General features: G+C 38.2%; 1 protein-coding gene across 1 annotated transcript in view; it reads left to right on the forward strand.

Moving 5' to 3' along the window:
- The window catches only part of kcnk12 (potassium two pore domain channel subfamily K member 12), a 38,105-nt gene extending 18,154 nt beyond the window's left edge, over window positions 1-19,951 (forward strand). The window contains exon 2 of the mRNA XM_005806825.3: window positions 14,555-19,951. Coding sequence (XP_005806882.2) covers window positions 14,555-15,447 — 893 coding nt within the window. The 3' untranslated portion in view covers window positions 15,448-19,951. The remainder of the gene's footprint in view (window positions 1-14,554) is intronic.
- Window positions 19,952-21,432: the final 1,481 nt, after the last annotated feature.

Genomic DNA, 21,432 nt, shown 5'->3' on the forward strand with positions numbered 1-21,432 from the left:
ATCTTCTGATACATTAATGCATTATGTAGGTTTGCGAAGTGATGTATTTGTGCATACATTTACATATGCATGTATATTGGATCACTAGTTTGATTAAGAACTTGCATGAAGATTTACAGACTGGATAAGCCATTGCTTCTTCCTGCTCCCTTTTCGAACACCTTTGGTTTTGTTTTACAGAATATTTAGCTGGAAATTTTATGTTGTTGCTAATAACTCCCCCCCCCCCCCCCCCCCCCCCCCCCCACCCCCCACCCCCCCCCGCATTTGTTTTGTGTATATTTTTCTGAAAGACAAAAAAGAGAGGTAGGAATGATGGGGGTCTTATGCAGCAGTACCAGCGGCTGGTTATTTTAATTGAGCCAACAATTAAAATTAGCATTGTGGAAATAAAGTTCACAGTCATAGAAAGTGACTCTCTCTCCACTGTCACAATGTTTTCTCTTTTCTGAGTGTTTCCAGAAGTGATCTGTAAGTTCAACTCTCCATTTATGTGTGCGTGTGTGTGCGGGCGTGCGTGCGTGCGTGTGTGTGTGTGTGAGGGAGAAAGTGTTGGAGAATCTTCAATAAATCCCCATCATGCTCCTGTACAGGACACTGTGCACATTTCTGCGCTCCCTTGCAGCAGGTCATAAATCTGCCTTGACTTGCTAAGACGCGTTCGCCTACGTTCAGTATCTACAGACCCAGCTCTTCAAGCGAGACCAATTTCATTTTAGAGGACACAGCAGTTTCTGTATGCTTCTTTCTCCCCAAACTGTTTAGTATTGCACCTAAAGTCCTCTTTGCAATGATGAGGCAGATTGCGAATGAACTCTGTTCTGTTTAAGGTTGGTTTTTGACAGAAACATTGAAATTTTGATCTGGATTGATGGGGGGGGGGAGGGGTTAATGCGAAATGGTTATTATGGATAACTTAAAGGTATGAAAGTTTAAATGTTTGCAATAAGCAGAAAAAAATCATTTCTAGTGTAACTTTCTAGCAGCTGGCAATAAGATTTATCTACGTTATTAGCATTAAAGAAGACTTTTTATGCAAAATTCCCAATTTTGTACTTTCATTTGAATATCAACTGCTTCTAAAAACAGTCCAAATGCTTAAAAAACACCAAGCTATCTTCTTAGCAATAAATTAATATGTTTTGGTGTCTGGAAACAATCTGCCGAATGTTAAACCACTTTCAACAGGCACTGAGCTGTTACCCAGCAACCCTCGTCAAGCCTAGCCTCGTAACCTAGCAACCCAAGGCTGAGTTCCAGTACATTCGATCAACTGGTTTTACCTTTGTATGCTCTGTATAATGGCTGCTGGTGAAGACAAGTGTTTTGTTTGACATACCAACCAGAAACCACTTGCTGCATTCTTGTTGGTTGTGCAGGAGGCTCCACTTCTGCTTTTCAAAGATGCACAGCTGTATAACTGTCCATCTGTTTGCAGCTCTTTTCAGGTGTCAGTGTAAACGTTGAGTTAGGGGCATGGACAACAGCAGCTTATTTGTATTTGAAATGACAAGATTCCCCTAAAACAGTTTGGGCAAAAAAATATAATGAACATGTTTTGTATAGCCCATAGACCTATCCTAACTTGTTCAATGAATCATAAGTCACTTTAGCAATTATCTTTCCTGCTTGTATGACAGCTTGGATATGTTTGGGGAAAAAAATCAATGCTGACAGCCCAAAGAGATCTAGTTACAGTATATGCAAATTAGTTTAAAGGACTTTTAAAACTCCTTGAGTCGCATCACTTTTCATGAGCTTCAACCAAGCCAACCTGATAACAGATTAAATCTGGAGAAAGTTAAAAAGGCACACTCCAAGTCTGAGTTTGTCCTTGAATTTGCAGGATGGTTCATCAGTGTGATTAAGTTACAAAAGAAAGAGCCAGCACTGTATCATCCATCCTCAGATACATAATCCACACTTGCTCAGATCATATAATCTGTTAATTTAGATAATTTTTCACATTCTTTCTGAGGAAAAAAAATAAAATAAAACATACAGAATCATGTGTAGCTTAATATATTTGGTTTTCGTGGCAGCATCTACAAAATATTCTGCTACCTTCAGGCTGCCACATAAGTGGGCACGTTTAGTTTCTGGAGAAGTCGGTACTCAATCTAATCACGAGCAACAGAGCGTACCTTTATCATTTCTCTATGACAGCTTTCTGTGTTTTCTCTATGTTTGATCCAAGATCATTATTGCAGCTGTCAGTAACACTGCAGCCCCTGATGGGGATCAAGTTTTTGCACAGCCCAGAATTTCATGGCTTTGTGCTTTCGCTTTTCACATGGTTGCTTAACCTCAAGCACTCATTTCCCTTTTGGCAAATGCTTTGAATGTTTTTATGTAATTGGCAAAAATCTGAGAAAAATATGAAAGGTGTATTTGTACTGCAAAATCACATCTGTAAAATGCATTAGCTTAATTTGGACACTTATCGTGCACATATGAGAGTGGTTTAAAAGCTGGGTTGGGAATAAAACTACATAGCTTTGCATAGCTAAACGTTAATTCAAATGCAGACAGGGGATTGAGCAAGAAAAGTTTAATACTCAGCAGAAAAGCAGACAGTTTATATTTGTGAGAGAGAAGTTGTAAATCTGGATGACAGTGAAATAAAGAGACACAATCATTGCTTCAACTTGTAGTCACTGTGCCTTAAAATAGTCTTCATAATGCTAGAAGATTATTTTCATTTTGCTACATTAAAACCCTGTTTTTATTTTATTGAGGTTGTATTTGATGAACCTTCATGACTCTAAGTAGTACATAACTGAAGTGGAAGGAAAAGGATACATTGCCTTCAAAATTTCTTCTGAATAGACATCTTTAAACTGGAATGCTCATATGCGTTCAACTTCATTGCAACTAGAGCTGCAAGTATATACAAGCTAAGCTCATTTTACAAATTATCTCAAATTTAGTTATATTGAACAGAAAGAATCCAGGATTGTCAGCAGGATGCAAGGTCGCACTGTTGTCTTGCAGAAAGAAGGTTCTGGGTTTTTGGAGGGGGTTCTTCATGCAGGTTCTGTGTGTTCATGTGTGGGTTTTCTAGTTGCAGCAAATTTATTTTTGGGTTATCAGAGTGGGGTAAAAACTAATGCACAACGCATGTTTTTTATTTTTGTTTGTAAAGAAACAAGAAATCATACATCACTCTGAATACTTTTTCACATATTGTTTTCTGCCTTATTTCCTACCAAAAAGATGAAAAATACACAAAAAAATGCCAAGGAATAAATGTTGGTCTGGATCTAAAAACAAAGCAGATTTTTTTAATTATTTGTTTTCCTCAGAAGCAAAAATCAATATGGACAACGGCAGAGTCATCAGTCCTCCAGGCTTTCTTTTTGTATTTCTTTAACCACTGAAATATACTTTAAGAAAAAGTGGATTCAGTAGTTATAAAATAGCAAAAAACAATGAATTTCAGGTTTTGATCTGATTGGTCTTTTCAGGATCTAAACCTACACAAAGCGCTACATGCGTAATTTATATCTGTATCGACTTGTTTTAATGAATGTTCCCACATGTTTCTTTATAATCCTGCTGGTCCAATATTTCTTATCGCTGCATGCTCATTATAATTGCGTTGACAAGCGTAATAAATGCCATTAACGTCTGTTATGTGTGCGCGCGCAGGGTGATAAATTCTCACTGATTTGCTGCAGGGTCCCGCAGAGACATCACTGACTGTGCTGGCTTTTAGACACGTTATACTACAGTATTTAACTTAACCATCAGTTCACAGATGCACTGATATGATACGGTCTCCAACCAGACTGACCTATTTTTTGATGCGCTATTTGTAAACCTGGCAGCATCCTGTGTGTATTTCTGTTGCAGTCAGTAAACTTGGCAGCTCCTCAGCAGATGGTGCGGTGATGGTGTCGCAGGTCTGGCCGTGATGCTGCTTCCTCGGCCCTCTGTCCTCTCTGCGGACCCCTGCCGTGCCACGCTCGTGACTAATCAGTTCCTGCTTGTCATCAGAGGGGCGGGCAGGCGTGGCGGTCTCTGCTGCCACTTGTTTCAGGCCAATCTGAGGCTCTTCAGAATGATAGCACAGAATTGGTTTTATTGGGAGCTTGTTTTTGAAAGCTCAGAAACAAGGATAGAAACAGCCTTTATTGTTGCCCAGTGGGGAAATTCAGGTGTATCAACAGCATGAAGACACGTAGCATATTAATAACAAGATTAATAATAATAATACTGCGCAAGACAGCATAAAAATCATTGTGCAGTTGTCAGAAATAGAAATTACGATTCAAATGACGTACAACTAAATACACTGCAAAAAATCTTACACATTTTTTGTCTATTATGTTGCAAATATCTTATTTTGTGTGGGGAAAAAAGACAAAAACTAATTTTCAAGTAACTTTTTAGCAAAATATAGTAGCTTGTTTTACATCAATAATTCTTGTCTATTGACAAAAAGTACTAGTTCCACATTTTCCACTTATAACATGGGAAACATGTCTTGTTATAAGTGATAAAAATCACCCAGTGGAACTAATTATTTTGATCAATGTTGAACAATATTGAAGAATTATTGAAAAAGCAAGTTTCTATATCTTACTGAAAAGTTACTTTTAAGTTTTATTTGCACAGAGTAGACAAAATACTTGGTAAGATTTTGTGTTTTTTGTAATATGTATGTGTGTTGAAGATTAATACTTTATTTACAGTCAAGTATATCACCGTACAGAAAAACAAATGTGCAATAACAGCAGAAAAATGAATAAAAGTGCAATTACTGCACAAAAACCAGCAGGGATGTAAACAATCAGTTGAGGATATTTGAGTTTTTGTTGTCCAAAGCAAAGAAGACATTTGCTTTTTGATAATGTATTTCTTAATAGCTAGAAAAAGGTTATTTTATGATGATAACTGATAAAAAAAAATGTTTCTTTTAAATCTGGATGGAAGAGTCTTATACCTCAAAGTTTCCCCTTTAATTTTTTTTTATCCTAATTTTCCCAACTGACCTTTCAGCTCCTTTCTTTGTTTTTTTTTTTTTTTGACTCCTTTCTGTTACAGGCAAGCTGCTCTAACATTAGACAGAAAGATTTATAGCAAGAACCTTGGGAGGATAGCATTCTAGTAAAGTGAATCAATATGCCACTTTGAGGAAGCATTAATTTGTAAAAGGTGCCAACCGGGCGTTTATCCAACAAAACATGAGCTCCAGGATGATCTTTCTGTGAGTTGTGAGACACACCAGGAGTCTGGTTATAACCTGCCTTCATTTACGTCTGGCTGTCAAACAGTGCTGAGAGTTTTAAAAGTTACCCAGATAATGAGTAAAATCTTTCCTCCATATGAAGTTCTGCTTTGGCAAAAAACAAATCTATCTTTGGTAAATGTCAGCTCATGTTTGCGTGATCTTATGTGAATATATGCAGCCCTTCAAAAGGGATTACAAATGATTATTACAAACCAACAAGGATCATACTTTATTAAGTTTTTTTCCCTGTAGTTTAATCATAAATTAACTTCAATAAACCACTTTTTTTTGGTAAAGCTATAATATGGTAAAGAGTCTTTTTTTAACCATATTATAGCACATTTACCATTGGGAGTCTAATTTATTTTGAAGAAGAAAAGTGCATTTGTAGCCCATAACATTTCTAAGTACTAAAACATTTGTTGAGCGTGCCTTGCAAATGGTAATATCAAATATTAATATCAATATAAGATCTACAGCAGCAACATCTCTGGGATTCTGACTTGCTGCTTTAGAGCGGCTTGTATTTGGATGTAATAAGTTGAAATGGCTGCTCATGTTCTTGTGTAAAATATAGATTTTTCAGTAAAAATACTAACAAAAAGGGAGCTCTGGTTAGACTAAAACTGCTCGACTGTATGCAAACCTCTGACCAAAACTCCAATAAAAACCCTCGCATGCTGCAGAGTTCGAGCAGCACTCCTCCTCTCACAGTGGCTCATATGTATGAAATTTGCTAATTGATTGCTATTTAGAGTTGAGTGGTTGACAGTGTGCATCAAATGAAATGCAGAGCGTTTAATATAACTATTAGCACCACCCTTTCTACTTTAACCGAGCTGTTCATGTCCCCTGATTTAATATGAAACATAATGTACCTCTTAAAATTTGCCACTGAAGTGAGAGCTGTTTATTTTAGATTGTTATGTGATAACTGTAGATCGCAGGTGATTTACACTTGATCACTGGCAGTTAAATCCATCCAAAATGCTTGATCCACTACAGTCCAGTATCGACCCGTTATGATAACCTGAGGCTTTGAATTAATGTCTTTTCAATTCAAAGGGATTTGTGAAAAATGTAAGGCTGTCAACGATTTTTAATGTTTAGGCTCTGCAGAACAGATTAGGCCTTGGAGGTTTATTGTATGTTGTTGTCATTAAAAAGACACAGCTCCATTGTTGTAGTGATGTTAAGCTACCTTAAAATATTTTATTGTTCATAAATCAATCAGTCTGATAAACTTATATATATATATATACGTATATATATATATATATATATATATATATATATATATATATATATATATATATATATATATATATATATATACACTGCTCAAAAAATAAAGGGAACACTCAAATAACACATCCTAGATCTGAATGAAAGAAATATTCTCATTGAATACTTTGTTCTGTACAAAGTTGAATGTGCTGACAACAAAATCACACAAAAATCATCAATGGAAATCAAATTTATTAACCAATGGAGGCCTGGATTTGGAGCCACACACAAAATTAAAGTGAAATAACACTTCACGCTGATCCAACTTTAATGTAATGTCCTTAAAACAAGTCAAAATGAGGCTCAGTATTGTGTGTGGCCTCCACGTGCCTGTATGACCTCCCTACAATGCCTGGGCATGCTCCTGATGAGGTGGCGGATGGTCTCCTGAGGGATCTCCTCCCAGACCTGGACTGAAACATCCGCCAACTCCTGGACAGTCTGTGGTGCAACGTGACGTTGGTGGATGGACATGATGTCCCAGATGTGCTCAATCGGATTCAGGTCTGGGGAACGGGCTGGCCAGTCTATAGCTTCAATGCCTTCATCTTGCAGGAACTGCTGACACACTCCAGCCACATGAGGTCTAGCATTGTCCTGCATTAGGAGGAACCCAGGGCCAACCGCACCAGCATATGGTCTCACAAGGGGTCTGAGGATCTCATCTTGGTACCTAATGGCAGTCTGGCTACCTCTGGTGAGCACATGGAGGGCTGTGCGGCCCTCCAAAGAAATGCCACCCCACACCATTACTGACCCACTGCCAAACCGGTCATGCTGAAGGATGTTGCAGGCAGCAGACCGCTCTCCACGGCGTCTCCAGACTCTGTCACGTCTGTCACATGTGCTCAGTGTGAACCTGCTTTCATCTGTGAAGAGCACAAGGCGCCAGTGGCGAATTTGCCAATCCTGGTGTTCTCTGGCAAATGCCAAGCGTCCTGCACGGTGTTGGGCTGTGAGCACAACCCCCATCTGTGGACGTCGGGCCCTCATACCATCCTCATGGAGTCGGTTTCTAACCGTTTGTGCAGACACATGCACATTTGTGGCCAGCTGGAGGTCATTTTGCAGGGCTCTGGCAGTGCTCCTCCTGTTCCTTCTTGCACAAAGGCGGAGGTAGCGGTCCTGCTGCTGGGTTGTTGCCCTCCTACTGCCTCCTCCACGTCTCCTGGTGTACTGGCCTGTCTCCTGGTAGCGCCTCCAGCCTCTGGACACTATGCTGACAGACACAGCAAACCTTCTTGCCACAGCTCGCATTGATGTGCCATCCTGGATGAGCTGCACTACCTGAGCCACTTGTGTGGGTTGTGGAGTCCGTCTCATGCTACCACGAGTGTGAATGCAACACCAACATTCAAAACTGACCAAAACATCAGCCAGACAGCATAGGTACTGAGAAGTGGTCTGTGGTCCCGACTGCAGAACCACTACTTTATTAAGTGTGTCTTGCTAATTGCCAATAATTTCCACCTGTTGTCTATTCCATTTGCACAACAGCAGGTGAAATTGATTGTCAATCAGTGTTGCTTCCTAAGTGGACAGTTTGATATCACAGAAGTTTGATTTACTTGGAGTTATATTGTGTTGTTTAAGTGTTCCCTTTATTTTTTTGAGCAGTGTATTATATATATATATATATATATATATATATATATATATATATATATATATATATATATATATATATATATATATATATATATATATATATATATATATATATATATATATATATACACTGCTCAAAAAAATAAATATATATATGAATATTTTAATTTTATCTTCATTGGAAGCAAAGCCTACTACATGAAAAAAAAGCAGAATTCAATTTTAATTTATTTAGAATCAGTAAAAAGCAATAACACTTCAATTGAAGATTATGACAAGAACCACTGAGAGCTAATCACTAATACTATCAGGACTTAAAAATCAACTTGCATCCATTAATGAAAATCAAAGAAGAATCAAAATAAATTTGAAAGAAATAATAAAGGCTAACAAAGCAAAGATTAGTGATGCTTATTGTATTCTAGAAAGTGGGATGTTTTATCCCCAGGAAATTTATGATCAATCTAATATTTAAAAAAAGAGAAGATAATATTACCAAGTGTTTGCCAGTTTCTCTGCAACTTAAAAAAATAATTTATTTTAAAGAAGTGAAAAGAAAAAAGAAGAAAAAAGAGTTGAAACCAAGATTCGGTACCAGGCTTTGTACACATGTAGCCGGGTCTTTATTAGGAGTACTAGGTTTTTGACCTCTCCCCAGACTTACTGAAACAATGCCAAAAGGCCCTGAGTCCAAACTGACGACTCTGATGGCTCAAATTAGCATCCCTTCTTCAATTGTAAATGTGGCCGTTGACCGTCAGGCCAGAAGGTAGGAGTGTGAATAGTCCATGTTGGGGGTGGGTATCTATGATACCTACAACTAGTCAGTTTAGTTTTGAAGCATACATGAAGTGTTTTTGGAGAGATGTGACCTTTTGCAGCTGATCCATGATGTTGTGCTGCATTGTCCAGGTCATTTTGCCAAATGTACATAGAGTTTGCAAAACATACAATCTGTTTCAAGAAATATGCAAAGGTTTTTCTAAAAGAAATTAGTAATGTTTTTCTTTTAAATAAAGCTAAGTGGGTTTAAAATGACAGTTTAGAAATAAACTAACCAAATTAATTGTGTTGATCCACCTCAAAAAAATCATGCAAAAAGTGTAAGCAAAAGAAATCTGGGAGACTTTGCACATGCAAATTTGCATGCAGCCTTTTGTGCTGTGGAGGATAAATAGGTGACTGCTTCACCTATTTAGTTCACAAGAACTAATGGCATTTATTTCAGTCATAATCTTGCGGGGGGTGACCAAGGTTCCATCACTATGTGACAGCTGGTCAGCAAACCTGGCAAACATGATTGACATGGCAGCACTGAATGCACATGTGCTTTATCAGGCATGCATTGGGGTGCAGGAGAGACGGGTGGACTTCCTGGTTGAGCTTGCAAAAGAGTTCGGTAACTCTCATGTGAGTGAGAAGAAGGCACACAAGGAGAAACTGCTTCGGCAACAACCTTCCACACCCAGCTCAGGCAAAAGGGCGATGTGTCAGGTCAACCATCGATGCAGGATGCGTGTCCTGAGGCCGAAACATCATCAGTGACCCCTCACACCCCCACCATGGACTGTTCTCCCTGCTGCCCTCTGGAAAGAGGTTCCGCAGCATCCGGTGCAGGTCCAACTGGTTCCGAAACAGCTTTTTCCCACTTGCCATCAGACTGCTGAACTCTTAACTGGACTGCACTCAAAAACTGGTCTCCACTTTATACCTTGCACATGTACAGAGCTAAGTAACTTCCATTTTACTGTCAGTCCTGCACTTTATATTTTATATTTAGATTTATATTCATATTTTATACTGTATTTTATTTTACTCACAACATTGGAACCTCAAACATTGTCCTGAGCCGTATGCAACGAAATTTCATTCTGTATACACCCTGTGCATGCAAAATGACAACAAAGTCAGTCTAAGTCTAAGTCTAAGTCTAAGGAACAATTGTGCAACTGTGAGATGCATTGAGGCCATTACCAGGGTACTTATAAGGTAATAGCCTTATTTACAGAACAAAAGCACCGGCTAGATAAAATCCTTCAGGCCAGTTGGCACATCTCTAGACTGCATAGGTAGAATGTCCATTTGGACTGTCTCTAGCACTTCCAGTGTTCTTCCGTATTATAAAGGCGAATATCTTCATCTCATCGTTTAAAAAAAATACATATCATACACGGGATCAGTTTCAGAAAAGTTGTCCTCTACATGAACCTGCACAAATACGCACCCGAGTGTTGCTTAAACATGCCAATCCCATAAGGGGCAGCGTAGCGCAAAGCTAAGACCTACGTCAGCCAATCAGAATGCTTCAAAACAACCACAACTTCCTGTTAGGAATTCAACAGGTGCCAGAATGTTTATTTGTGTGGACAGATATAGAGGTAGAACTACTTTTAACAAGCGAATATAAAGCTATAAAAACGCAAGACGATGTTGATTGGGAATCATGTGAAAGCAATTACCATGTTATATTGGCGCATTTTTTGTCCCAGACCCTAAATAGAATAGAATAGAATAGAATTCAACTTTATTGTCATTGCACTGTTACAAGTACAAGCAACGAGATGTAGTTTGCATCTATCCAGAAGTGCTCTACGAGATATAAATCTCTGTTTTCCCACATGCACACACATAAACACTAATACAGACATTTCTGAAATCTCCACTTTGGTTGTATTTTTTTATAAATTGTTGTATTAGTAATACTTACTGAATATGAAAAAACATTTTATCCTTAAGGTTGATTGTGAATAGATAAGGTTCACTGATTTTATTTCACGAGACAGATAGAAATAAACAAATGTAGCCTTTTTACTGCCAAAGAGAAAAGAAATGGATATTGCAGCTTTGCAAAGTCCTGTGCCTCATATATTTGAATGTCCACCTGCAGGAATAAGATGTTGTTTTGACTAGACCTATTGATCTACAAGGAGATTTTTAATTGACCTGCAAAAAAGCAGTGGTGTTTGTTGATGAAATGTGTCTGTCGTTTAAAGACACATAAAATCAAATTGTGTTCTTCCATCATCTATTAATCTCACTCCTTCAAATTCTCCCTCCTCAGATCGCAGAAACCTTTAGCACAGACCTTTGCTAAAAACTGTCAAATCATAATTAATGGTTATAAATGACACCGTCTAAATAACTCTCCTCCTTCTTGAAGCTCTGGTGTGTAATTATGTGTGCAGCCACTGAGGCATAGCATCATTTTCCATGTTGAGTTGAGAATACTTTATTTAATGTTAATGAATAAATATTCTCCCAGGGCTCCGACTGAATCGGATTAGCACACATATAATTTTCTGCCTTATCAAGTTCCACTGGATGAAATAACTCATCTCAACTCTTTCCCTGAGATCAGCACCTCCATTTTCCTCCTGCTGGCTTCAGTTGTAGCCTTTATTTAAGAGCTTTATTGTCCAAATAAAGAAGTCTTTGTAAACAAATAAGCTTGTGTTTGCTTAGTTGGGGCTTTGCTTTCTATTATTGGATGTTATCCCCTAATGTGTCTTGACACAGTGGTCTGGAGTAATGGCTCTGAAATGCTACACCGAATCAATGCCTGGTGCCTTTTCCTCTCTTAGGTAATTTACTTGGTAATGAGAGACGGTGCGGAAGGCTGTCTCTGCAAGCTCTCAGAAGAGGTAATCTGTTTCCCACTGATTCAGGCAGGTTAAAGAGTCTTGGGTTGCTAATTAATTAACTAGAAAACACTGAAGTAGGATTTCACTGAAGGGCTCAATTTGGGTGATCAGAACCCTTCGCCCTTCTGCACCCTGGAGTTTCCTCGATGTCTGCTGGTGAACTTTGTCACTGTCATAAAAGCAGGCATTTCAGTATCTGTAACGTACAAAAGTCGTTCTTTGTTTGGTTTTTGTACACGTGAGCGAGCCGTGTTCCTTCTTGTCTATAAAACAATCTGTATCAATCAAAATTGATCTAAATGAGCTGGCATGTCAACAAAAGACACGCTTCAGAGTGGTTTTCACGGCCACAGATAAGGTCAAAAAAGCCATTTTGGCCATCATAAAAGAAGTATTGTCATGCTATTGATGCCATTTATTACCTGACAAGGATGGTTGGAGGAAAAAAGGAGGAAAACGATCTGGCCTAATGCTCTGAGGAGACTGAAACGGTTGATGGAAAAATCTATTAACCTTGCCCCGAAAGTGAACTTGCTGATATTTGAGCACGATTTTATTTGTTGACAAAAATAACATCTGTTACTTTGTTGATATGTGACATAACGTAGTATAAATCCCTGCATATCTGTGTGTTTGTACATAAAGTGTCCTGACATTGAGCCTGGAACAGAAACCACAAATCAGGTCATTTTAATAGTTAAAGGGAGATACTGTATGTGCTTTGACTGTCAATCATAAACATAAAATAGAAAATAAGGAGATAAAGCTTAAAATATAGCATGTGGACCCTAATGAATGTCTTGAAAGTGATATCACCTTCTATGCTTGTTGGCACTCCAGATAAAGATGCTTTAAAAAATGCTGAAATAAATTAAATTCAAATAATAAATACAATTAATTAATATTTTATTGCAGCAGCATGATTACACATTGTAAAAAAAACAACTAAGTGACTCCTGTAACATACATTTAAATGAAGGAATGTTTATAATTATTCCTTAATTTTAAAGTTGATCACAGTGTGTTTGAGCTTTTAATTAACAACCCATGACTTCTGGACCTTTTGCTTCTAATCATTGTGCAAAATGGGAAAGACGAGAGAACCTGTTCAAATAATGCAGATGTGTGTCCAACTGCATTAAATCATTACTCGCCCAAGTACTCTGATATTGGTAGTCATGAGAAAAAATACAAATCTTTACCTTGCGTCTGAGAAGAAGTGAGAAGAAGTGGGACCAGTGAATGAAAAGGATATGTCTGTAGACACCACACTGACAAAATGTTACAGGAGAAGGTCCTGTTCTTTTAGTACTGCGGATATACAAAGTGTTAAAAATATGGCTATTAATCAATGTGGCACCACATATATGTTTTTTTATAAACCATTATTCTCAGAATGATAATTTTTCTAATTTTTTCTAAATTAATGTACTTAAAATAAGGATTTGACTTTTTCAAACATTTTCAGTGTAAAGTTATCCTACTGCAGAAAGAAATTGATTCATTTAAAGGCTTTTTACACATTTTTACCAGGAGAGCCAATATGTGTGGAAGGGGCTGTGCATTAATGTAATTTATTACTAATATACTCCATGCTATGAAACTGTGACTCCCACAGACTGATCCAAGGTGGGTTTTGGATCTTGAAAGATTTATTATTTCTGCACCATTATTCTTTTTTTTAAATAGCCGTTCCTATTTTGTTAATGTTTAATATATTCAATTGAAGTAAGCTCAGTTGATTTATTTCAGTCAAGGAAATATATACAGTGATTTATTTTATAATTGTGGCAGTTAAATGGCTGAGAGAATATATGGTATTTGACCGTCTCCATCCCTGATTTTCATTAGCATGACATTAAACATTACAGAGTAATCGTTCCTGGCCACACAGTAAAGCCAAAGAGATCTGAAAGAAGCTTTAACACTAGAGTTAAACTGAGACAGCTGCTCAGGAGACACTGAGAAGTGAAATAATAGTGCTGCGGAGATAAAACATATTCACAAATTAAATTCTCAGCTCAGCTCTGTACATTCAGTATATTGCACAACAAAGATAATGGGAATTATTCAGGAAAATCATCAGTTTTCTTTGAAAAGACACTGAAATTCCTGTTTGGACTCCATCATACGCGGGATTTCCCAAAGTTCCCTTTTGGTGCCCTTATTTTTTTCCCATCACCTTGGACAGATTATTAGTAAGTTCCATTATATTACCTTTATGCAGGTGACATTCAAACATTTTGAGTTTTTCAAGCTATCTTAACCATTTAAGTGCTGAAATGAAACACAAACTAATTGAATTAATTCCTTCAGCCAAACTTTGAGACGATCAGGTGTTTGATCATTCGCCAGTGGGCAGCAGATTGGTTGTTCAACTCTGACAACAAGTCAGACTAAATGCATAGGAATTTAGTTGTTGTTTCCAACAAATCAATGTCTCAAAAAGAATATGTCTGAAACTGATGTGTATCTCAAAAAGTTGTATAAATTTTAATTTGTATTTCCAAACTAAGGTCAGTGTCAAAACAGGAACTTGTGGTTTTTTATGGTTTTATTTCTTCTTGTCTAATCTATTGCAAATAACATTGCAATAGTTAGGTAAATATCAAATTCAAGGTTTAAATAGATTTTTTCTACATTGAAACGCAGCATTCTCAACACAATCCTTTTGCTTATATCTGGACACCCTTTTTGATTTCAACTGTTCCCAAACCTAAACAAAAGAAGTGTTCTGTCTCAGCTTTTAAACCTACTATGTGATATCTTTATGTCTCTGCAGGGTTTGGGATGACGACGCCTGTGACAATTGCAGGGAAAGTGTTCCTAATTTTTTATGGACTTCTGGGCTGTGCTGCCACTATCCTGTTCTTTAACCTTTTCTTGGAGCGCATCATCACTCTGCTGGCTGTAGTGATGAAGGCCGTGAGGGAGAGGAGAATCAGGAACAGCGGTCTCCTTCCGCCGGGGATCCGACATGACTTCTCAGCCTACTCTCTCCCGGGATGGAAGCCCTCCGTCTATCACGTGATGCTGATTCTGGGACTGTCGGCCATTACCATTTCCTGCTGTGCGTCGGCCATGTACAGCCCAGTGGAGGGCTGGGCCTACTTAGACTCACTCTACTTCTGCTTCGTCACCTTCAGCACCATTGGCTTCGGAGACTTTGTCAGCAGCCAGAGCGCCGCTTACGAATACCAAAGCCTCTACAGGGTGGCCAACTTCTTCTTCATGTTAATGGGTGTCTGCTGCATCTACTCACTCTTCAACGTCATTTCCATCGTCATCAAGCAGGTGCTCAACTGGATGCTGGAGAAAATGAGCTGTTTGTTTTGTCAACGTTGCAATAAGGCTAACGCCTTCCTAGGGAGGCGAAATGCCATCCGCCCGGGCTCCAGGGGTCGCAAGGGTCGCTTCAACCATCAGCCAGAATCAGAAGGGCCTTGCGATAGTGACACTGAGGGACGGAGACTATCAGGGGAAATGATCTCCATGAAGGACCTGGCAGCATCAAACAAGGTGTCACTGGCGATCATGCAGAAGCAGCTGTCTGAGTCTGCCAACGGATACCCCAGAACGGTCTGCGGCAGCTCCCGCCATAATGGTTTCTCTGGGGGAGTCGGGGCGCTCGGCATCATGAACAACAGACTGGCAGAGACGAGTAACTCCAGGTAGAACGCATAGAGAGTCTGAAAACAAATCATTCACGCTCCTCTCAAGCCTCACTACAGAAGTTTGACATGCTAATGAAAGGATAACTTGTTATGCACGAGATATATCGTTTTTACTCCTGACTGGGATTACAAACCTGCGGTGAGGATGGCGGCATGAAGAGAGAATCACAGAGCTGATCTTAAAGCATGGTGACCATATTCTAGACCTAAAGCCCTGAAATAAAACAAGTCACTAAAAAGCTTGGCTGGAATCCTTTGGTGCAGTCGGTCAGCTCATCAGACGTTTTATGGCTGAATCATTGAGCTGAACAGAAGCCAAGTGAAGCAAACTGCACAGTTTTTACTGTCTTGGGGTGTTGCCAGGTCATTTGAATGTACATATTGGATGCTGACGAAAACAATTATAACCACTGAATGATATAGCACATACTGATCTATGCATTACACTTCTCATGCATTTTTGCACCATTTCTCAACCTTCCATATTTTTCTCCCCTACCACATCCTTTTGGTGATGATTGATTTCTTTTCCGGGGGCCAACAGTGAAAAGTGGACTTTCACCGCATGGCCGTGATGCAGCTGATTAAAACAGGGTTGTAGCATAGGATGCCTTTCTAGTGCTACACCAACAGGATACAAAGGGTCATTTCCTCTCTCCTCAGATGGAAGAAAGGCAAAAGTTGAAGAATGAAAATCTATTTCATGTTAGAGAGGGACTGGCTTTCTTATCAGCTATAGGCACATGTTTGAGTGGCCACAGACATCGACTTGTCAGGTAAAAGAAGGCACCATCCAAATCTTTCTTTCTCTCTGCCATATGTGTTAGTCTTAACAGTGAGGATAATAAAGAGTTTTAGTGTTTAAATAGTTATTGATGGCAATATCTTAAAAGTATTTGCAAAACAAAATAAATGAGAAAACATACCGAGCATAAGTTGAAGATGCTGAGGAGATACATTCAAGTGCAAAAGCTTAGTCATAAATTTGTTTCTGATTTCAAAAATTGTCAGATTCAGTGCCTTGCAAATGTACTCTTACCGCACTAAAAGTTTATTATAGTACAACCACAAACTTCAATGTATTTTGTAGGAATTTTATGTGACTGACCACAGCAGTGCATACCTGCAAAGTGCAAGGAAATCTTTTCAAATGAAAACTGTTCAGTTCCCTTTATTCTACCAGGTCAGGAATAAAGTTATGAAGAAGTTTAAAGCACTGATAGATTATAAATCATAGGAAGCTCTATTCTAATCCATCATCTGAAAGTTGGAATTAATATTAATCGAGGAGAGCATTAATTGGAAAAGCGGCCAAGACATCCGTGGTAACTCTTGAGGAGAATCTGTTCACAAGACAACTATCAGCTGTGCCCTTTAGAAATCTAGTCTTTTTGTTTGAATAGCAAGAGAAAACTTTCTGGAAGAAAATCTGAAATAAATCCTGTTTGCAGTTTGCCAAAAGTAAGACACCAAACATCTAAAACAAACCTCTGCAACTCCACTTCTCAAGAGCCACTGCTCTGCAACTTTTGGATACATTCCTGCTCCAAAACACCTGAATCAAAAGGCTAAAATATATCCTTGGTATGTCAGAAAGTTTAGCAAAAACTAAACTCTAAACTCTAATGACTCTAATCATTCTAGTGAAGCAAACTGCTTCATTCTAATGAATGATTAGAGTCACTAATCATTCATTTTATTCTGGTTTATTACAGCAGGGATGTTGTGGCATTCGAAGACAGTGCTGCGGTGAGATGAGACCAAGATTTAGCTTTTTGGCCATTAAGCAAAATGTGCTTAAATGTGAGACTTATCCTCGTAAATATGATATCTCATGGTGATACATGGTGGTGGCAGTATCATGCTGTGAAGATTTTTTCCTTAAGCAGGTACAGGCAAGATGGAGATAAAACCAGGGCAAACCTGGAAGTAAACTTGTGAAAGGCAGCAAAACAAGTGAGACTGCTTCACTTTGCAGCAGGACAAATATAAACATACAATAAGATTGCTTAGATCAAATCATATGCATGTCTTACAGTGACCTAGTCAAAGTCCAATATTCTTCATGAGTCAGAAGAAATATAGAACAATGTAATTTTCCTACACTTTCACTAATGCACTGCTTTGTGTTGGTGCTAAGTCTAAAATCTGCACAAAGATCAATAACCTTTGTGCTTTTAATTTGAAAACAGTTTTAAGGGATGTGAATATTTTTGCAAGGCATTGTACAAATTAGAAAAATACCTACCTTAATTTATTTGAGGTAAAGGATCACTTCAGAGGTTGTCAGCTAACATAAAAGTCACATAAAAAACTGAGGAAATCTTAAGTACTTCTAGAAAAGACTCAACTGTTTGAAAAATCACAAAGTATTCAAAACCAGTGAACCTGGAGCAGATAATAGAGAGACAGCAGAGCATCTCCAGGCAGCAGAGTCTTTCTGTCTTGTGATTTAAATAAGAACCGATGGCCAACACAGAGGCTGAAGGAAGAAAACTTTCTCAAAGAAGTATTCACACATGACAAAAATTTGCATTCAACTTCAAATCATCCAGCGACTGAGTGGTGTTGTTGCAACTTTTACAGTCCAGCCACACTCTCGTAAATATTACAGCTTTGCAAGACATATTAAAGATAGTTTCTCATTCTTGATGTTTTATGTTCGCTGCTCTTTAGAGGGACATCTACAGATTTTTGATGATGTTTAGCTTGGGGACTCAGCATCTCTCTAAGAAAAGGTTACCTGCAGCAAAGTCCCCAAAGCAGGATCGATGCATGCCCACTACCAGGAGCCAGATGTTTTATGAATACCTGCGTTCTTTATTCTACGGGCAAACCTTTGTTTGCCATAATTTAAATCTGAAGCTTTGTTCTTACTGCTCATGAAAACTAATTTTATTTGCTTCAGGAAAAATATTGTGAAGGTGCTGTTGGATAACATTGTGTCCTCTATACAGTCTGACTTTGAAATTCTTGTTTCTATGAGATATTTATGTGTTAGAGATATGAAGCCATGCGATGTTTGATGTTCGGAAACATCGACTCAACAGAGGAGGACACATTTATAGCTGAACTGTGTTGGTGACAGTGATGTGGGTAACAGGGGGGGGGAAAGGCAGCAGAAAGTTGCGGCGGCATTAATCGACCCCTTCCAGATCCAGATTCGTGCTCAATGCAAATTTACGGCCACGGGTTCACCCACTGCCGCCATCTATCTTCAACATCTAACGTCCTTCAATGAACTTTGCGGGGTTTTTTTCTTTCCTGTGTTTCTCCATCATCTCTCCTTTGACTTTGCATGCACTGAAGCAAACCCCTTCCTGCTTTCTTTTCTTTGCAGATCTGCTGCTCCTGCTCTTACACTGTGAATAACAGGCATGTCATAAATGTATATATGTAAAGAACTGGAATGTCTTTTAAAGACCGTTCACAATAGGGTGTGGACTGAATTCGAAGCTCTGAGTTTTAGTGCATAGATCGGAATAATTTCCTTTGCTCCCTATAGTCTCAACCAAGAGGAATAGAGAAAATGACTCAGGTAGTTAAATTTTCAGGCCTGGCTTAGTTGTTTTTTTTTCTGCATGCCATTATGGTAAAGCCATAGCTGTATATAAAACAGAGTACTGTTTCAAATCTATTTTTCTACATATAGCTCAAATATCTACATATGGAACAAAGTCTCTGCTTCAACTTGTCTGTCATACAGTCACTCAGCAGAAAAATGGAATAAAAGAACCAGAATTTGTCCATCCTGCAAAAGCATGAATACGAGAAAAGAATGAGAGCAAAACATTTCAAAATTTACAGAATTTGTTATTGTTTTTCATTGGAACAAGTTTATATTTTATATTTCCCCAAAAAACAGACTAATGTTGAGGTGGAGATGTGTTAAAGCTTACAGCAGCACTGCAGCAATGAACTTACACACCCCTAAAATGTTTTAGCAGTCATATGAATTCTGTATTCTGTACCAAATTACACATTGAATCTAGTGATACTTTCCCTGGTGTAATTTGTCTCCAAGGGTTAGAAGGAGTTGAATTGCTGACACCTCTTTAAAACAATCAATACAAAATAAATAATGTTATATATAAATCTTCACCTTTCCTCTAAGAACTAAGGTTAAAGTGGCAGAGGTTTCATTACTTTCTTCAACAGTACATCTATATAATCAGCTGCTGTGTATCCATAACCTTACTCTCTAAAAGGATTACATTCTTTAGCATTTTGTGCCATCAGATCATACTACACATGACTGAAAAAGATACTACTTTGAATTCTTTCTTGAATATAGGCCACTGCTCTACTGAAGATGCTGTTTAAATAAATATGATCATGTTTTAATCTGTATTAAACCTGAAACTGAAACACGTCAAGCTTTTAAAGATACAAGCAGTGGCACTCAGATATTTGTATAGACTCATCATGATATGACTACAGCGGTTTAATGATTTTTATTGTCAACAAAAAACACAAAAATGCACCTTAGATGATTTTTAAAAGCAGGAAATTTACTTTGAATTTATTGTGGATTTTCTATAATACACACAGTAAAAAGAATTTAAATAGATGCTTGAATATATACACATTAACCCCACTAATCAAAAATGTTTTTGCAATCATCAACCAGGTCCTGGTGTAATTTTGGCTAAATATTTGACCACTTTTCTTCTCAAAAGTGGTAGCACTCATTTAAAATGGTTACCTTCATGACATAAATTTGACTTTTAAGCAAAACCCTGAAGATTTTTAATTTGTTTGAAGTTGGGCCGGTTCCAGAAACTTAAATGTTAGCATGCTACATCCTTTCCAAAAGCAGCTTGAGGATTTAAAGGGACGTATTGTGCAAAATGTACATATATTTTCCACAAAAAAGCAATTTTCTACTGCTTCAAAAAAACAACAACATAAGAGCTTAAAAATCCCACACAGTCAGTTTTGGGCAATAAATTGATGTATTTTGGGATCTAGAAAATAAGACATTTCAAAGACTGCGTTCAGACTGACATGACCCAATTCCAATTTTTTTGTCGTAATGCGACCTGTATCTGATCTTTTCATGACAGTCTGAACAACACAGGTCAGATTTTTTTTCCCGAATGCGACCCATGCCATTTGGATATCCGATACGTATCTGATTCAAATGTGATCTAAAGTCCAGTTCGCATTCATCCAACCTGAACCTCATTGAAACTTGACAAACGTCATACTGATACTCGCAACCGAGAAGAAAAACAACAACCATGGAGGTCCATAATGAGGATAAAGTTGTTAAAGTGCTGCCTCCAGTTGGCCAACCACTTCAAAATCGTAAGCTGTCCTCCACCTCCATGTTTACTTCCACAAACACTGATTACGTGTGAAGTTACTGCGCCCTCTACTGCGCAATGCGGGACACTTTCAGCTTGTCTGCAGTTCACACTTTAGAACACATATAGGTCGCATATATTTGGAAGTGTGAACGACCACGGCAAATAAAAAATAAAAATCTGATTTGATAAAAAATTGGAATAGGGTCACTTCAGGCTACAGTGTGAATGTAGCCAAAAACCTATGGAATGTAACGTTACAAATCACTGGCATTACCTAGCAACCCCAGTGAAGCCCAGTCCGTTGCCTAGCAACCCCAAGAGCTCCAGGACATTTGGTCAGCAGAGAGATCTTATTATCTCAGAAAGATTTTGTGCAAGAAAATATAATGAACATGTTTCGTGTTGCCCACAGACCTGTTCTAACCTGTTCCAGGGAGCATAATTGCTCACCTTTAAGTTGTTATTGATTAATTTGGAGGTGATCTAGCAGCACTGAAACACTAGAACAGACACTCGGGATGATGCAACCACAACCTTGCATTTGTTCTCAAGTTTGAAAACCTCATCTTTCGCACTCCAAGCTTTTTTCTTGCCACTGTGGTCAAACAGCCCAAACTTTGTTTCAGATGACCATAAATCATTTATCTACCTGGATAGCTTTTGTGATTCATCTA

Source organism: Xiphophorus maculatus, chromosome 22, assembly GCF_002775205.1.
Source record: "Xiphophorus maculatus strain JP 163 A chromosome 22, X_maculatus-5.0-male, whole genome shotgun sequence".
NCBI classification, from domain to species: Eukaryota; Metazoa; Chordata; class Actinopteri; order Cyprinodontiformes; family Poeciliidae; genus Xiphophorus; species Xiphophorus maculatus.